Source organism: Lacerta agilis, chromosome 12, assembly GCF_009819535.1.
Source record: "Lacerta agilis isolate rLacAgi1 chromosome 12, rLacAgi1.pri, whole genome shotgun sequence".
NCBI classification, from domain to species: Eukaryota; Metazoa; Chordata; class Lepidosauria; order Squamata; family Lacertidae; genus Lacerta; species Lacerta agilis.
In genome coordinates, this window is record NC_046323.1 from 25,183,545 (window position 1) to 25,202,363 (window position 18,819).

Genomic DNA, 18,819 nt, shown 5'->3' on the forward strand with positions numbered 1-18,819 from the left:
ATAATGTCCCTCTTGGTATCAGCCAATGCACGGGGAAATTCTCTGAAAACCATACACCACTAGTATCATACACATGGCCCCTATCTGGGGAGACTGCTGGGGAGAATGTGGCTTTGGAGACTTCTGTTTTGTAGCAGCAATCAATGTCCTCTGGCAGATATGTTTTGGGATGATGTTATTACCGAGAGAAGCCTCACCAGGCAGTTTGTATGGTTCCGGAAATGGAAACCCAAAATAAAAAAAAGACGATGGAGAAACTCCCCTATGGGAAAAGTTCCCAACATTTGAAGAGGTGGCACCGTGGGGTGGGGGTGTGTGGAGGCAGCAGTGGGGGTGGAGACTAGGCACCCACAGCAAAAGTATGGTGGGTGCCCAGGTCCCTGGAGATGGTGGCAGTAATAGGGTCTGATATGCAAACAGCAACCCTGATTAGCTGGCCTTCACGTATGCATGGAGGAACTGTACACACATAGGTCCTTTTCAAATTGATGCTAATTGTGCGGTTGTCAAGAAGCATGGTGAGCATGTGCATCACTGCTGAGGGAGCATGACTTGCCCACAAGATCCCACCATTCTCTACCTGTGTTGATGCAGTGTGTGTGTGTGTGTGTGTGTGGTGGGGACTCTGAACACCCTTACCATAAACATATTGGGGCAACCAGAATACAGTGGTACCTTCGTTCTCAAACTTAATCCGTTCCAGAAGTCCGTTCCAAAACCAAAGCGTTCCAAAACCAAGGCGTGCTTTCCCAAAGAATGTAATGCAAAACAAATTAATTTGTTCCAGACTTTTAAAAACAACCCTTAAAACAGCAATTTAACATGAATTTTACTATCTAACAAGATCATTGATCCATAAAATGAAAGCAATAATCAGTGTACTGTACTATAAAATAAATAAGACAGTATTGTAGATGATAAAAATAAAAAAATATATTCTTACCTGCGCTGATGATAGTCATTGTTTGGATGGGGGGCTTTTATCCATTTCCGCAGTCACACAATCAATCAATCAATCAATCAATCAGTAGCTGAACTGGGTTCCACACAGTCACAAAAACAAATTAAACTAAAAAGCCTCAAAAACAAAAATGCAAAATAAATAGCAAAAACAAAAGTGCCAAACTTAATCTGTTCCAGAAGTCCATTTGACTTCCAAAATGTTCGAAAACCAAGGCACAGCTTCTGATTGGTGCAGGCGCCCCGGAAACAATAGCTGACAGCCGCATCGGATGTTCGGCTTCCGATAAATGTTCAAAAACCGGAACACTTACTTCTGGGTTTTCAGCGTTTGAGAACAAAGGCGTTTGAGAATCAAGGTACCACTGTAATGAACATAAAGGTCAGCATATGCTGTAGTTTCCTTTTCACATTTTCTAATTGCTTTAAAATGGTTGGTTCTTGGATGTTTTTATGAAATGCAAGTTGACTTTGGATGGGCTATGCCCCCCAAAATGGCGTATAATAATAATAATAATAATAGTATTTAATATAAATATAGGGGTGTTATTCTATTTTACCCAATTATTTAATTCATATGTTATGCCTGGCTGTGCCCCTGAAGACTCTTCACTCCATCAGTCTTTATACATTAACTCTCCCATTTCCTGTTTGTTTGCTAGACCACTGCAGTTTTCTGTGATGTCTTAATTGAAAATACTGTTCCAAAGCATAATTTGAATCCATAGTTTGCAAACCATTATTGTGAAGTTAGAACTAACCATATTTTCCCAATTGGGATATCATGGCAAACTACAATGGTGGGAAAAGAGATAATATGTGAGCCTACAAAAATGATCCCACATGCCAGACTGTTTTGGTGTTTATATGTGAATTGAATCAATACAGCAATATTCAGTCTCTTGTTTGTGCCAAGGAAACTTACATTCAAAGTAGGGAAAACAATGACTGAACATACTCAGCCTAAAATGTACATAGTAATTGTGTTATTTAGTTATTGTTGTCTGTATGACAGATGGTAACTTCATTTGGTGTGGGTTTACTGCCTTAAAATAATTTTAGAAATTCATTACCCTCCCACCAGCTTCCTCATTTAGTTGTATAGGTTAAAAAAAAAAAAAACTGTAGTCACTTTTCAAACTAAAGACTGAAAGTAGGTTCATCGCTCCAGAGGAAATAATAAACCAAATTAGGTCTACAAGGGCTTACACAGAAAAACAAGAGATAATGTGAGTAATAAGGGAAATTCAGAGAGAAATGAAGAAGGAAACTAAAACAACAGCTGGTGCTAGAAACCTAGAAAAAGCAAAAAAAGGAACTATATCAGGAACTTAAGTAGGAATACTGTCTTGTATAGGACAAAAGGACCTATGGTGATTTGTCAGGAATTGAAATAATAGAATTATTATTATTATTATTATTATTATTAGTTTATGAATCATTTTTCACAAATGTCTGAAGGCCATTACAATAGGAACTAAAAATAGGTTTTAAAATGATAGCAAATTAACACCCAAGGACATAGGAGCCAACTCCTAGGGGCTGAGGGGGTCTTCATCCCCATAAAATATTTGAGGGGTCTGGGGCCCCCAAAGTTGATGGGCATTGTCATTCAAATAGTGTGTGCGCACTGTATCATGTGATCAATTATGCAGGGTGGGGCTTATCTGGGTCCCCCAATATCTTATTCAAGTTGGCACCCCTGCCCAAGGGAGTGTTCTATATTTATTCCACCTTGTTGAAACAAAATTGACTTCAATATGGACAAATTGTAGTTTCTAGTTGCTTGAACTGCAACAGGATAGCTATAGTTAAGGCATAACATTTTGGTCTCGTTCACATGTCATGGTAAGCCAAACTACGGCTTACTACAACCATACAAATGTTTGGGCTCCCAGAGGGAAGTTGACAGCCTCTTTGCTCCCCATATCTATTTCTCTTTCCTCCCCATCTCCACCTCCAATCTGTAATTGCCACTCCAAGCAATTTGGTTAATCAATCTATTCCCAGTGACTGCGGAGCTGAAGTTTTGCAGGTGATCCCCAGCCTGCCTTGACAGCATGCTGGATTCCTGCTAGAAGCCAAACTTGGCTGATCATTTGATTTCTAAGGATACAAGCTATGTACAGATTTGGAGTAAACCCTATTGGATTAAGTGGAGCTGACTTGCTGCCAAGTAATTGCACATAGAATTTGGGTTGCAGATGTGGCAGAAGCATGTTCAGTGCAGGGAATGGAATTGCCATTGTACAGTACATAACCATGATAGTCACAATGACACCCCTTCACAAGCTTCTAAGTTTATACAATAATCTTATAAGTATACAATCATAACAATTAGGGATGTGTTGCAGTAACCAATGCAGTTCTCCATGTGTTGCCTTTCAGCTTGATCTACTATTTCCTGTGCACTTACTTGGGAAATTATTTGCAGTGCTGCAATGTCTTCTTTCAGCCTGACTTAAATTATGTTTTCTGTTAAGTACCAGTGTAGCAGAACTTGCACACCATTCTCTTGAAACTTTTGTGTTTTCAGTGTTCCTAAATGTTTGCCTTTGGAGCATACAGTGGGCAAAAAGCTCCCCCTTCATGCTAATTGGGCGGTTTTAGGACACTGGAGGGACTCTGCTGTATAAATAGTAATGGGCAGTACTTTTTCTGGGGGTATGCATACCCCTAAACATTTTGTGAATCTAAGTTTGGCCTCATTGAGGGGCAGTATTTCAATATGAGTAGGAAAATGAGAGTACGCCTAAACATTTTTTTAAAAGAAAAGAAAGCACTGGTAATGGCTCTCCAACCCCCTGCAACCCTGGACCATGGCACCACTGTGCTTAACATAGTTACTCCAAATCCATTCAAAGTGAGATATCATTGTCCATTGTCAAGTCTGCTTGTCAGAAAAGTACAAACCAAGTTTCAGTTTTCTCTTTTATGAAACAAGACAATGCAAAGAAGAAACTCACCTATCTCATCCAGGATTGGGAAACCCCAGGCCTGGGGCCCCACTGTGGGTCTGGCCCTTGAGACTCTCCCCAGGAAACTCCCTGGCCCTGTTCCACATGTTCCTCAAATGTTCTGCCTGGCTGGAATGTGTCCTTCAACTGTGAACATTCCTCTTGCTTGCCTAGATTGAAGATGGAGAGAGGTGTATTTGAGTGTTTAAGAAACTTCCAAATATGTCTGGAATGTAGTCTACTGCACAAAGCTAAAAGTCACATTAGATGCTTTGCCTGCTTTTCTCTCTGGCCACGGCCACAACTGTCATGTGCCCCCTGGAAGAGTCTGCATGATGGAACACAGTGCTTGGCCTGAAAAAGATTCTTCGCCCTGATCTTTCGGATAGTGTTTACCCAGTGTTGCAACTAAGGGTCAAGCTACGCATTAGTCACCCTAGATTTTTTTTTAATGGAGAGATGGTGTTGGAAAAAAGAAATATGTTGGTAATAGTTAGCAGCATATTCAAATTAAACGCTTAGGACCGGATACACCTCTTCTTGAGCAAAATGCAGCTGTGTTGCCCCAGCAGGAAAGTTTTTAGTCTTAACCCTTCCTCCCAGACATCATTTTCCTGCCAAAAATCAGCCCCAGAAGTTCCCCTGGCAGTGCTATTTGCAGCACTGCTCAACACTTCCTCTTTCAGTTCTAGGTTGCAGCTACTGTCACTGGGAAATCACTTCAAATTCACTTATTCTGCTTCTGCTCCTTATTGCTTTCTTTCCAGTAACAGGCTTGTCCTATGCCAGTACTTAGAAAATGAACTATGGCTATTGCATTATTATTATTATTTATTAAACTTATTAGTTGCTTGTCACTCAAAAGGTTTCCAAGTGACTTAGACTGAACACACACACACACACACACCTTAATAACCAGCCCACCCCCATAACAGTAATAGAAAACTTTGGCAGCATGGTAACAACAAACAAATCAATACTTCCATTAACCAGAAGACAGAAATAAAAACTCAACCCTGACACCTGCTACTTATCCCTAAAACCATCACAGTGTGGGCAGGAGGAATTTTGAATCTAGTTTCTGCCCAAGCTAAAGTATGTGGCTCTTCCTCTAATCTCTCTTGGTTCAGAATGGCATGTCAACATAGTTTAGTAATGCTCCTTTGATGCTGCTTCCATTCCACTAATAGCGTGAGCGGCTGAGAATAATTGGCAGAAGACAATTAGTGATAATGAAAACACATTATGGAATGTTTTGAATCAAATATGTCAGCTTCAGTTTTGTTTCAATGTCACTGGTTACCAATTCATTTGGGGGGGGGGTAGCTTTTAAAGCCCTAAGTGGTCTGGGGACAGGATACCTTTAAAAAAGGGTTGGGAGACCTGTGGATCTCCAGACTACAACTCCCACTGCGCTGACCGTTGGCCACTGGCTGGGTCTGATGGGAGTTGGAGTTCAGCAACATCAAGAGGGCTGCAGTCCCCCCCCCAACTTCAAGGACTCCCCTTCCATAATTGTCTACTCAAACTCCCATGCAAACTGTCAGAAGCCCTGTTCTGTGTCTCCTCTGGTGGCAGTAAAAACTTGGCTTTATATGAAAACTGAAGACACCTTGGATGTCTGCTCTGAGCTTGTGACAGACAAGAGGGGTAAACGTAATTTCACCAAAACAAACAAGTGTCACTTTGGATGTGTAGGAATGTAGATATTCATGCTCAATTGGGTGGAAAGAATGCTGTCCATAAAACATCGCTTCATTGCTTGCTTGTGTGGCCTTACATTCTCTAATAAAAAATAAAAAATTCAGTGCTAACGTCTTAAAGGAGCTTCTTGTTCCTTGGGTAACTGTTTTGGCTTAACATCTAATATTTTAACCCAGGTGTGAATGAAGAGAACAACACAGCAGAAACAAACAGCCACAACCATGGCAATTATGAAACTCTCAAGAGAGATTATAGAAATAAGATGATGATGAAGGAATACATTTTAAGCTGCAAAGAGGCGACACAGATAATACAGGGTGGGGAGGGAGGAAGGTGAGCAGAAAATAAGTAAAGGAAAGAATGGAAGAGAACGAAAATTCCAAGATCTGTGGATTAGGCAAATGCTGAATCACCAGAAACGGCAGGTGCTGTTTCAGAAACGATGTACAACACTATTTATCCTTGAGGACATTTTGCTAGACGTCACAGTTTTATGGGAACACTGCTTCCTCCACCTGGTGCACTGGGTGGATTAATGGACTACTCAGCCAGGGAGCTTTCTTAGCAATGTAAGTGCAAGGTTATAAATAAGAGCTCAAGTGGCTACCACCAAGTGCAAACATGGCAATTGAGGAATATGGTGGCCATGTATTCTACTTCACAGAGACCAGCTGTCCTATCCAAGTACTGAGTAAAAATAAAGAACCACAGGAAGGGAGAGTAGGGGCCTTGAAATTGCCCACCAATGGTTTAGCTCTTGGACAGCAGACTGAACAAGCACACAAGCACAGTATTCCCTACTATTGTATTTGTATTTAAAATCTTAGTAATTACTTATACATTTGCATCTATACATATTAGCACATGCAAAGTTTATGGTAATCTGTGTTCTCTCATTTTAGTCATGCATTTCCTCTCTTTTCTTTGGCACAGCACACATGGTGGGGATGGACAAATCAATTTCAGTTTCTCACCTTTCCAATCTAAAATGCAGTTCATGATTTATATATATTTGTTTGCAATTTTGCCAAATAAATAATATTTTCCCACGGATTTTACTCAACACAATGCATTGTTCAGTGCTATTTTTACTAATGTATGCTTCTTTTTATGAACACATTACACAAATGCATCTTTTATATTAAAAAAAATCCTTCCAGTAGCACCTTAGAGACCAACTAAATTTGTTATTGGTATGAGCTTTCGTGCGCATGCACACTTCTTCAGATTCTTCTTCAGGTATCTAAGGTGCTACTGGAATGAATTTTTTTTTTTTTTTTTACTACGGCAGACCAACACAGCTACCTACTTGTAACTACATCTTTTATATGCATTTTATGGTTGGAGAATTGCACGGAAAATTATGAGGACAATTTTTGAAGGATGGCTGTGTTTCAGTTTGTATACTTTTTTGAGAGGTAATAATAATTATTATTATTATTATTATTTGTACCCCGCCCATCTGGCTGGATTTCCCCAGCCACTCTGGGCGGCTTCCAACAGAAATCAAATACAAAAATATCAAACATTAAAAACTTCCCTAAAAAGGGCTGCCTTCAGGTTTTTTCTGAATGTCAGGTAGTTGTTTATTTCCCTGACCTGTGATGGGAGGGCGTTCCACAGGGCGGGCGCCACTACCGAGAAGGCCCTCTGCCTGCTTCCCTGTAGTTTTGCTTCTCGCAGTGAGGGAACCGACAGAAGGCCCTCGGCGCTGGATCTCAGTGTCCGGGCTGAATGATGGGGGTGGAGACGCTCCTTCAGGTATACAGGACCGAGGCCGTTTAGGGCTTTAAAGGTCAGCACCAACACTTTGAATTGTGCTCGGAAACGTACTGGGAGCCAATGCAGATCTCTCAGGACCGGTGTTATGTGGTCCCGGCGGCCACTCCCAGTCACCAGTCTAGCTGCCGTATTTTGGATTAATTGCAGTTTCCGGGTCACCTTCAAAGGTAGCCCCACATAGAGCGCATTGCAGTAGTCCAAGCGGGAGATAACCAGAGCATGCACCACTCTGGTGAGACAGTCCGCGGGCAGGTAGGGTCTCAGCCTGCGTACCAGGTGGAGCTGGTAGACAGCTGCCCTGGATACAGAATTAACCTGCGCTTCCATGGACAGCTGTGAGTCCAAAATGACTCCCAGGCTGCGCACCTGGTCCTTCAGGGGCACAGTTACCCCATTCAGGACCAGGGAATCCTCCACACCTGCCCTCCTCCTGTCCCCCAAAAACAGTACTTCTGTCTTGTCAGGATTCAACCTCAATCTGTTAGCCACCATCCATCCTCCAACCGCCTCCAGGCACTCACACAGAACCTTCACGGTACAGTTTAGGTTAGGTTCACATTAAAATGTAAATTAAATCAAATTTCTCCATCCCTAATAAGTGGTCACCCTATTGACAAGGCAAAGGATTCCTCACACTCTTTTCTTGATTCTTCCACAGAACATGTTGCTCACAACAAATGTATCACTCAAAGGATTTGTTGTTAAACATGACCACCATTGATGTTGACAATCCTGTTTTGCTTTAATTCAGAAACTTTGTTGCACAAACAATACAAAGCCTTTAACTTGTCTGTTCAGTATCCTGCTTGTTTGCAGTTGGATAATTCTCTTAAAAACTGATATACTGTACCAGAATGAGATTTTGTACACAAATTTAAGGACAGGTCAGCATTTCAACTCTGAATATCAGTTCTACTTCTCTTTTTCAGTCTCCTTAGATTTCTGTTCTGACAGGTACCATAATGCAACCTTTCAGATAATGGAATGAAAGTTGGCGTTCATCTTCAGAACATCACATTCATATTTGATCTTCTTTTCCCTCATCACAATGTAATACATCCCTTGAAAATTGAGATATTGGAGATATTGGATATTGAGATATTTCCCCCCGCCATAGTTCTCTGAAGTTAGAATATACTTTCAGTTGCCATATTAATTTGTGGTAGCAGTTGGAAGATGGAAGTCAGATTGTAATGCAATATCTGAAATGAAGTATCTTGAATACTGTGCTTTACCAACTCTAGTTTTTTTTAACTATTTTAAGTACTGCTATAATAGCACCATGTCAGAACTGCATGATTTCTGCAAAGAGGCAAGTGCGTACATGCCTATATGCCACACTATCTACAAATCCGTGTGTTATTTTATGTAAGTAATCATACTTATGTACACCTAAAGGGGGGCTAGCTCATTGAAAAAGCACCTGCTTCGTGTGCAAAAGGTCTTAAACCCAAAACAGCTACATGATAAATGAACACATTTCGGGGGGGGGGGGAGGATGGTGGTGAATTTTGGGGTAGTGAGATGGAATGGAGTACCCTGGAAAGGGCATGGCTAGCTGGTAGGGAGACCTGAATGGGACCACTCCACACTGCAGCACTTTGTCACAGATAGTACTTGTTGAATATATCTCAATTTTCTCACAAACTCTCACCCCATCACAATAAGTAGTATGGGAAAGACATATTTTCCTGACAACTTCAACCTATTTGGAAATGTTGCATCTTTACTCCAGCTGCGGTCAAGCCATCTCACACTTCATCATTCAATACACAATCACTAAAATTCCTCTCTAAACACGTCATCCTATTATCAGCCTGTTCATTCGTCTTATTTCCAAGTCATTCCAGATGTGTCTACTGCTTTGTCTGATAGTTGCTTTTGTTATTCACGTTAGCTTCTTGTTTCCACTGCTAATTGAACCAATTACCATCATTTCCCTAACCTATGCTCCACCCTGCTTTTCTCGCTACTCCTTTCCCCTCAATTCTTTTTACCAAAATGCCATGCAAAACAAAGCAAAAGCAAGTGAGCAGCAACAAACAGCAGTCACTATTTGCCTGCTACTCTGGCCTTGTGCATTATCATATCTTAATGCTGCCCAGCAGATGGCTTCTAGACTCATCATGAACCTTGCTTGATATTCCGGTCCAAAAGCTCTCATACTCTACTCTGGCACCCTGACCCTACACCAAATCAACAAGGCTATAGGCAGGTGTTCATTCGTTCCCTTTCCATACATAGTCAGGGTTGTGTTTTAGAACCAACACTAGATGACACCCAGTGTACTTGAAGAAGCAAAGATCACCAGCGTCAAAGCAATGATTCTTCAACATCAACTTCGTTGGACTGGTCATGTTGTGCGGTTGCCCGATTATTGAATTCCAAAGCAATTACTCTATTCCCAACTTAAGAATGGAAAGCGTAATGCTGGTGGTCAACAAAAGAGGTTCAAAGATTCTCTCAAGGCAAATCTAAAAAAATGTAGTAGAAACACTGACAACTGGGAAACACTGGCCTGCGAGCACTCCAATTGGAGAACAGCTTTTACCAAAGGTGTTGTGGGCTTTGAAGATGCTCGAACTCAGGACGAAAGGGAGAAACGTGCTAAGAGTAAGGCACATTTGGCAAACCCTCACTGTGTTCAACACCCGCTTGGAAACCTATGTCCCCACTGTGAAAGGACTCGTAGATCCAGAATTGGCCTCCACAGTCACTTACGGACTCACTGCTAAGATCATGCTCATAGATGGAAGACAATCTCACTTGGCTACGAGTGATCACCAAAGACGACGACACCCATAAGAAAGTGCTGGAAAGGGTGTGAGAAAAAGGCCCTGTCTGGGGGAGGCGTGATCATATGTATTTTAATTGATTGTCTGATTTTATGTTAATGTGCTATACATTTGATGTTAGCCGCTCTGAGCCCGGTTTTGGCCGGGGAGCACAGGGTATAAATAATTTTTTTTAAATTAAAAATTATTATTATTATTATTAAGAAAGGAACAGATTCCTTTGGAATTCGGACGGCAACACATTCCTAAGCAGAAGCAGGACCCCACTTGCATTCACACAGTGGGCCATACTCCTTAGAAAGCGCGTCCAGAGGATGTCTGTGCCTCCAACTTCTCCCAGAGCCACTTCTCTCTCCCGCTTCCAATCATGACTGACTTTTTGCCACCAATCCAAATTCCAAGGAACTCCTCACAACGACCTCGGCAAGCTTTTGTGAACGTGAGCCCAGCTCTCCTCAAGTCTCTCACAGCGCGCCACATATTGACTCGCCTGTCCCGCTCAGTGCCCCTTTCCTCACGTCCCGAAGAGAAAGGCTTCCGAGTCGAGAGGGTCTGCGAGCCCGCCCTCAGCCCGTGCCTGCCTGAGGGGAAGCGGTGTGGGCGGAGGAGAGAGGCGGCAAGGCGGCCGGGCCAGAGAGGCCTGCCCAGCAGTGTCTCGCCGCCCCAATGGGCGGCCGCGCCGGCGGGAGCAGCAGCAGCGGCAGCAGCAGCAGCGTCGGCGGCGTCTCGCGCAGCCTCCTCAAGATGGCCGCCTCTCCTGAGCGACCTGCGGAGGCGGCGTCGGCTGCTGTGGGCTTGGCGCTACGGAGGCACCGCTGAGGAGGGTGGCAGCCGGCTGGCGCCGTTCCCCCTGCGGCGGCGGCGGGCGGCCCCGGGCAGACGTTGCGAGCTGCAACACCATGCGGCGGGGCTAGAGCCGGAGGCTCCCACCGCGAGCAAGGATGTTAGCTGAGGTAAGAGAGCCGCAGCCAAGACGGACCGGGCAGCGGAGGAGAAGAAAAAAGGGGCCCAGAGGCTGCAGGCCGCTCGACCTGCGCGGCGCTCCGAGAGGTCCTGCCCCCGTGACAGCGGCCAGCCGCCCGGGAGAGACTCCTCGGGCCCCGTTTCCGCGGCGGCGAGGGCCGTTGGGTCTGTGGATAGTTTTTTTTTTTTTTTTCCCACCGCGGGCCCCTGTGGGTGCTGCCGCCGCCCCTCAGCAAGCCGGCCGAGGGTGGCTTTGGGTCGTTTCATAAGGACGTCGGTGTGATGAAGCTGAATGCCCAGCTGCTCCCGGTAGGCCTCCTTCAGGAGGCGTTGGCCTCCGGATGCAGGTCCGCACCTGGATTTCCTTCTCCATCCCCTCTCGGGATCTCTCTCTCCCCCCCCCCCCCGGTTAACTGACGAGCACCGGGCAGCTTTGTGATTCCCCGAGCCGAAAAAGAGGCGGCCACTCCTTCGGGGCCACCCGCTTGGCACTTTCCTTATCTCCCTCAGTTTCACTCGTGACCCTGCAGCATATCTCGTAAAGGGAAAGCGAAGCGAGTTGTTGATAGTATTGTTCTTGGTGGTGGTAATGTTACGGAACTTTCTCAGTGTAAAAGAAGCAACCCCGAATTATTTTATTTTTTTGAGGGTGGTTTGGGTGTGTGTGATGGGACAGGAACTCAAGTCTTGTTTTCTCTGGATTGCCTGCTGCTTAGACTCAGCCAGCCTCAATGGCTTAAACTTTTTAGGGTAATTAGAATTGTGGTTTTTGAGTGTTGCCTCCTGTGTTGCTGCTCATCTTTTGGTGGAGTGGGTAGGACTTGGGGCCCTTACAAATGTGTTGCCGGAAAAGCATTTCATGTGTTTTGCCATCTCTGTGTTTTTAAATGTTGTCTGGTTTTTATTTTTTTCAAGCTGCTTTGAGACTTTTTATTGGGGGGGGGGATAAAAATTACTTCCTGTACTAAGTAAATAATAGCAGCAGCAACTTGATTGAAAGCTAGTGTTATGCTTTTGGTATAAAGTGTGCTAGCTGTGTTCAGTGGGACATATTCCCAGGTAGGTGTGCATAGGATTGCCACCTTGTTATGTTTTCCGCAAAAGGGTCTGCAAGCTTTTAAGTTACACAGAAGTGCTCGAGGCTGCCCAGTTGCTGGTGGTTAATGGGTGGAAGGTATTGTTGAATAATACATTGAATACCTTGTGATAACTCTGAAGTCACTCACCAGTGCCGTGACCCTAAAGGTATTGGCTTGGAGCATTCTGAACATATGAAGCTCCTTCATACTCTGTGACAATTAGTACTGCCTGTTCCTAAGTGGGACCAGTTTTGTGGAGTCCAGGGCATTGGGTTTTCTCAACCCTGCTCCCACAAATTCTTTTAATTGATAAGTGCAACTAGGGTCCTGGTTGCAAAGCAATTGATGCACTCTTGTCATTAAATTATGCAAAAGAAATGATTAATAAGATACCTTGCTGCTGCTTTCATGTCTTTTCAAACTGTAATGTATGAATCTGAGGACTATGTATATGAATTTGGTAACTATACGTGACAACCAAATAACATGGTTACTGCTGCTGGCACTAGATATTTCCATGTAATTTGGAAGCTTGCATGCTTTTTCACCAGCAGAAATGATAACGTAAGAAGAAACTGCTGAATCAGGTCAGTGGCCCATCTTGTCCAGCATCCTGTTCTCACAATTAGCAGCCAGATGCTTGCAAGAAGCCCACAAACAGGACATGAGTAGTCACTGCAGTCCCCAGCAACTGGTATTCAGAGGCATAATGCCTCTGACAGTGGAGATAGATGCAAACATATTATTCACTGAAGTGGTGTAGAAAAAAATTATTAGCACATAGTAACAGATAGCATTTATATAGTGCTTTCAGCGCTCTAAAGTGCTTCACATATATGCCTTGATAATGCTTACAATAGCCCTGTATGGAAATTCACTCTTATTATTTCCACATTGCATATGGGCTTAGGCTAATATATAATGATCTGCCTAATCATTGTGAGGCAGATGCATACTTGCTAACTGCAGTAAAATACGGTTTTTATTTACATTTCCTGTTCATCCTGTGATCAGCTGTTTAAAAGTTCCACTTGACCTGATAGCATTTAATAATGTATTGTGACTATTGAGGAAATACTGTTTTGAGAAGTTCTTTTCTCAGGATTTATGTACATTTTTGGTACATGTCGGACAGGAACTTTCTATTTTGATCTGTCTCTTTCGTCTTGTTCAGATATGTACATTCCAGAATGAAAGGTGCAGGGTGGTACTAGTGGATTTCTATCAGCATAAGAGCTGGAGACGGAGATGCCTTGCACAGTGAGCACTTGACTAATACTGCTATCTATGTAAAATGAAAGGAACTTAAAAGCAGCACTGGCACCCAACCTCTGTATCAGCCTTGCAACTCATTTTGATTAAAAGATCTAGTTTGGGGAAAATCAGAAATGTGCAAGCATGATATGACACACATGTCATCTTTAAATTGCTTACAGCACTACATGTTTGTTTTAAAGTGTGTTCTGCTCTGTTCATTGAGGCTTACTGTACTCCCTAATGTGTAGGACTGCAGTCCTAAAATAGCTTCTGAGTTTCAATACTTGCTTAATAAGTATTGTAACACAGTTTTACTGGTGTTTTCATTAGATAGTAGTTATAGAAAGTCCCCCTCTCCCGGCCATTTTTTAAAAAGCTCATAACATTGGAGAGAACCAAATAGATTGCATAGTTCTACCTTGAATGGAATATCTTGTATCTGAAATGCCTGCAGTGGAAGCCTGTACAACTTAAAATTAAACATACAAACATACTTAGCAAATTTCCAGGAAAAAGGGGATCACCAGTGCAGTACCAACATTTCTTATAGTTACAAAGTCCCCCCCCCCCCGAACTCACCACTCTGACCTACAAGTGGTATGCTATCCACATTGGCAAAGTTCACAACTTCTAGTCAGCTTTGATTAATGAACTTCAGCATTCTAAAATATAAGATTGATATTTGTCTACTAGGCAATTGTTTTGCTAATACTTATAGCAGGGTCTATAGTAGGAGGGAAGGATTGCAGAGCAATGCATGTGTTTCTGAAGATTCCATGGTGGAGTTACAACCATTTCATATGCCTTTGCCAACTCACTGCAGCTGGGGCAGGAGAGGGTGGGCATCTTTCACCTGCTCTGGTTTTCTCCTCCCAACACCAAAAAACTTGTTCCCATTGATTGTCAGCTCCAGAATTTGTGTAGCTGTGGGATCCTTATGTGGTGTGTGAGGAAAGATTGAGGGCATGAGAAGGGGACGACAGAGGACGAGATGCTTGGACAGTGTTCTCGAAGCTACTAACATGAGTTTGACCAAACTCTGGGAGGCAGTGGAAGACAGGAGTGCCTGGCGTACTCTGGTTCATGGGGTCACAAAGAATCGGACACGACTAAACAACAACAAGGATCTTGGAGCTCAGTGCTCTCTTGTTGTAGTTTGCCCTTTTGAATCAACAGGTTATCTATAAGATGTGGGCATTCACATCTGTATTATAAGAAATGCAACCTTTGATGACCCATTCTTTTCTAAGGCTGATGGGCTGGCCATTAATCATGGTCCTCTTTGGTCCTCTAGTTTTCCAGGTCCAACAGATTATTGCTGATAACAGCAGCATGGGCTGGACTGATTTGGTTGACAAAAACCATCATCAGATGAGATCAATGTCAAACTGCATCATGTTTTGGTCTAGATTTTCTGAGCTTAAAAGTGGAAAGAAGCAAAAAACACAAGTCATTTAGGAACATCAGTCTGCTTATCACATGGTCCTCAGCCTACACATTTTTGATGTTCACATTAATGACACAATAGAACTAAAATTAGGACATATTATTTCTGGGAATAGGAGGAGAATTGCTGACTGTCTACATTTCTTAAAGGGAGCCTGACTCTACTTTTGAAAATAAGCTATAAATTGTTAAAATAACTTTATTAGATAAAGCTGAATAGTTCTATCATTCTATTACTATCATTCACACTATGTTAGTAGATGTGGGTACCAATAACAATGATTGTTTTATCTCTACTAGAATTTATATATGCAAACTGCATCTTTGCAATCTTGCTTGGGGTTGGACAAACTATGATAAATAAATCAAAGCAATTACATGCACACAGTCCTGCCTATATCAGTCATAAAATTAAGTTGCTAAAAAGTACAAAAGTCAGAAATCACTAGTTTTAAATAACTAAAGCTACTGGGTTATAGTCAACATTAGTTATACTCGGAATGGCTCCATTGATGTTAGTCTGTTGACTTTAGTATGTCTACTGACTTACTAAGTATCACCCACTATAATGGGTAGGAAATTGGATTTTGCCAGCAGGCTGTGTTGTTACCTGACTCACCATTCTGCAATCAATTGATGCCACAATGACACCCAAGTAAAAATAAAGGCACAGTGAAGTAGATAAAGTAGATAAGGCACAGTGAAGACACGTGAAGGCTCATGTTTGGAGTTTTGCAAGCCCTGACAATTTGCTGATAGTTGGAGTTTACAAAACCATGGTCACAGTGCTTAGCAGATCTCACAATCAACTGATCAGAACTTTATGTACTGGTATGTACTAGGTTTCACAACACCATAATCCGCTTTAGACCTCCTTTAGCTCAGCCACATGTTTACCTATTCCACAGCTGACATATGCCTCTACCATTGCGAATTTAGACCTAAGCAATTTTTTGCATGGATGTTTGGATGCTAGAAGTGCTCTGGACAGGGTGTGTAATAGTCAAAGAAAGGGTACAATATAGTTTCCAGGTGATGCATACAATTTCCTCCTTACTTCCAAGTGTCCCTCGCCCAGAGGCAGCTGTAGGGGAGCATGACTGGTGTAATCACACCAGTCATGGAGCTTCTGTTCTGGAGTGCTGCAATAGGCACCACCACTATTACTCCAATGGAAGGTGAGAGGCGGGGGGGGGCACTGGCTTTTGGCATCTCATAGGGCGCCGCTGAAATTTGAGACGCCGAGGTCCACCACTACCTTGGCTCTATGGTTATGATTACAGTCATACCTTGGGTTGTGTTCACTGCAGGTTGCATTTGTCACAGAATACGAACATGCTGAACCTGGAAGTACCAGAACGGGTTACTTCTGGGTACGGCGCTTTGCGCATGCGCAGAAGCACAAAATCATGCTTTGCGCATGTGCAGAAGCGCCAAATCTCGCTGCGCACATGTGCAGACGCGGCACTTCAGGTTGCACTCTGCTCATGTTGCGAACGGACCTCCAGAACGGATCCCACTCACAACCAGAGGTACCACTGTATTGATTTCCCAGCCATCCATGCCAATTTTTACTAAAACTAATGTCCTCAAAATAATTTATGCTTACCATCTAAACTTGTGCAAATTTAAACTGGCACAATGTATTTAAATAACACATTTTTCCTAATGCAGAATATGGGAGTTTCTCAGTATTTTTTTGCACCATCAGCTGTAGCTTGTTGTCACAAAGTTTCATTTTATCCTACTTAGTGCAAATATTTTTGAAGAGCATCTTTTTCCTATGTTGAGGAACTTATCTAAGTAGTAGTTCTGATGTTTATATATCCACAGAGATAGACAATTGTATCTAACACTGATTTTAAATAAAACAATTAGAATTTTTCAGACTAAATAAAATTCTAGTATATTTATAAAGTATAAGTGAAAAGTTCAAACACTATAGGCCTTTCTCATTATGTGATTTATAACTGCATAGACAAGCACAATTGTGAAACACCATAACTGAGTCATACTTCTATTATAGATTTTAAGAGCTGACTGTGAAAACAAGCTGGGTGACACCTTGTTATTTACTCTCCAGGCCTTTGCTTTAGGACCACATTGTCATCCTGTTTGTTACGTCAAGCAGAGGATACAATATGAGATAATATGTGATCATGCACACAAAAAACTTTGCCATTTGGTATTTAGCAACCTCCTTTCAAGTGCGTTTCTGTGCGCTGTTCTGGTTCGCCAGAAGTGGCTTAGTCATGCTGGCCACATGACCCGGAACCTGTCTGTGGACAAAGGCTGACGCCCTCGGCCTATAGAGAGAGATGAGCTCTGCAACCCCAGAGTCGTCCGCAACTGGACCTAATGTTCAGGGGTACCTTTACCTTTACCTTTCCAAGTGCCCACTCAGTGGCTGGCCCATAAGGGCAAAAAGGACAGTACTTTGCCACTCTTGCAACCCAGAGCCAGAGGCTACTCTTCTTTTACCTTTTACCCATGTTATGTTATGTCTTTCTGCTTGGAGTGTGCACCACTACTGCCTGGGTATATACCCCATAACCCTCCAGAAAAAGAAAGATGAACACCAAAGTCTCTCCCGCATGTTGTAGGATTACCGGTATTTTCAGTTTATGCAGTCAGCTGATGTGGCTAAGGGGCTGGCGGCTATCACATCTGACCATGTGCCCTCAAGGCATATTAAATCTAGTGGGGAGCAGGTGTTGACTGGTTGGGTTCAGAGCATGGTGAATGTTTCATTTGCGTAAGGCAGTGGTTCCTGTAATGATGCAATCACTCTTAAAGAAACTAGTCCTGGACATCTTGGACTGGAAAAACTGTCAATCAGTTGCAGATACCCACTTTTGGGGGCAGATGGTAGAGAGAGTAGTGGCATGGGAACTATAAGCATTATTGGATGGCACAAGTAAACATGCATTGGATTGGACTTGGTGTGGTAAAATAAATTCTTTTCTGAAGGTAATATTTTCTGACTTCTCTATAGGAATGATATGGTAGCACTATATGTAATTATTAATTATAATGTGATTTCTAACACAAACATATGCATTTTACTCAAAAGAAACTCCATTGTGTTCATTTGGACTTTCAGTCATTGGAGTACATGTACAAGTGCAGAGTTGCAGTGCTTTGCCTACCACCAGCCCTGCCGATTGTTAGCCCTGGCTCTGCCTGCTGTTAACTGCCCTTCCCACTGTCCAACCTACCCCAGTGGACACCAACTTGCATTAATCATGGCTGGTTGCAGTTGCACACAGAATTCCATGCACACTATGCCACTGGTGCTTCCCGTACTCTGGTAGCAGTTGGTCACTAGCAGCATAACCCATGACTACCACACCCAGGAAGAAAAAGTTCCTGACTTCACACTTCTGCTGCTGCAAATGCTTGGCTGAAAAGATCTAATCTTAGAATGCATAGGTTAATCTTTGGGCTTTGGGGCTTTTAAGCACAGGGGCAGGAGCCCTTCTTTGTAAAACTGATGGCTTGACACAGGAACTTGAGTGGTGAGAAATAAGTGGTTAGGATTGTGTGTAGCTGCTGCTATGCCCAAGTAAGCATATAATTGCAAAACATTATTCAGTATTGCAGGCAAATACTGTATGCAGATACTTAGAATTAGGGCATTAAGTGGTAAAAACTTCTTGATATCAATCTTAGTTGCTAATTATAAGCTACTTATAATTTTACTATTCTCGTGTAGGCTGCCATTGAATTTGAAGTATTGTCACGTGCATCGTTAATAGTATCATAATGTGTAATGTCATGCGCATTGTTAAAAGGTACTATACTGCAGCCTTGTAAATAAGCTCGCAATAATTACTAGACTGCAGTTCCTTTTCTTACTAGTTTGCTAAGAAATCA

The 18,819-nt window shown here is 42.7% G+C and overlaps 1 protein-coding gene across 1 annotated transcript in view; it reads left to right on the forward strand.

Moving 5' to 3' along the window:
• The first annotated feature begins 10,911 nt into the window (after positions 1 to 10,911).
• Positions 10,912 to 18,819, forward strand: part of SNX13 (sorting nexin 13) — a 63,593-nt gene continuing 55,685 nt past the window's right edge. The window contains exon 1 of the mRNA XM_033165645.1: positions 10,912 to 11,151. Coding sequence (XP_033021536.1) covers positions 11,140 to 11,151 — 12 coding nt within the window. The 5' untranslated portion in view covers positions 10,912 to 11,139. The remainder of the gene's footprint in view (positions 11,152 to 18,819) is intronic.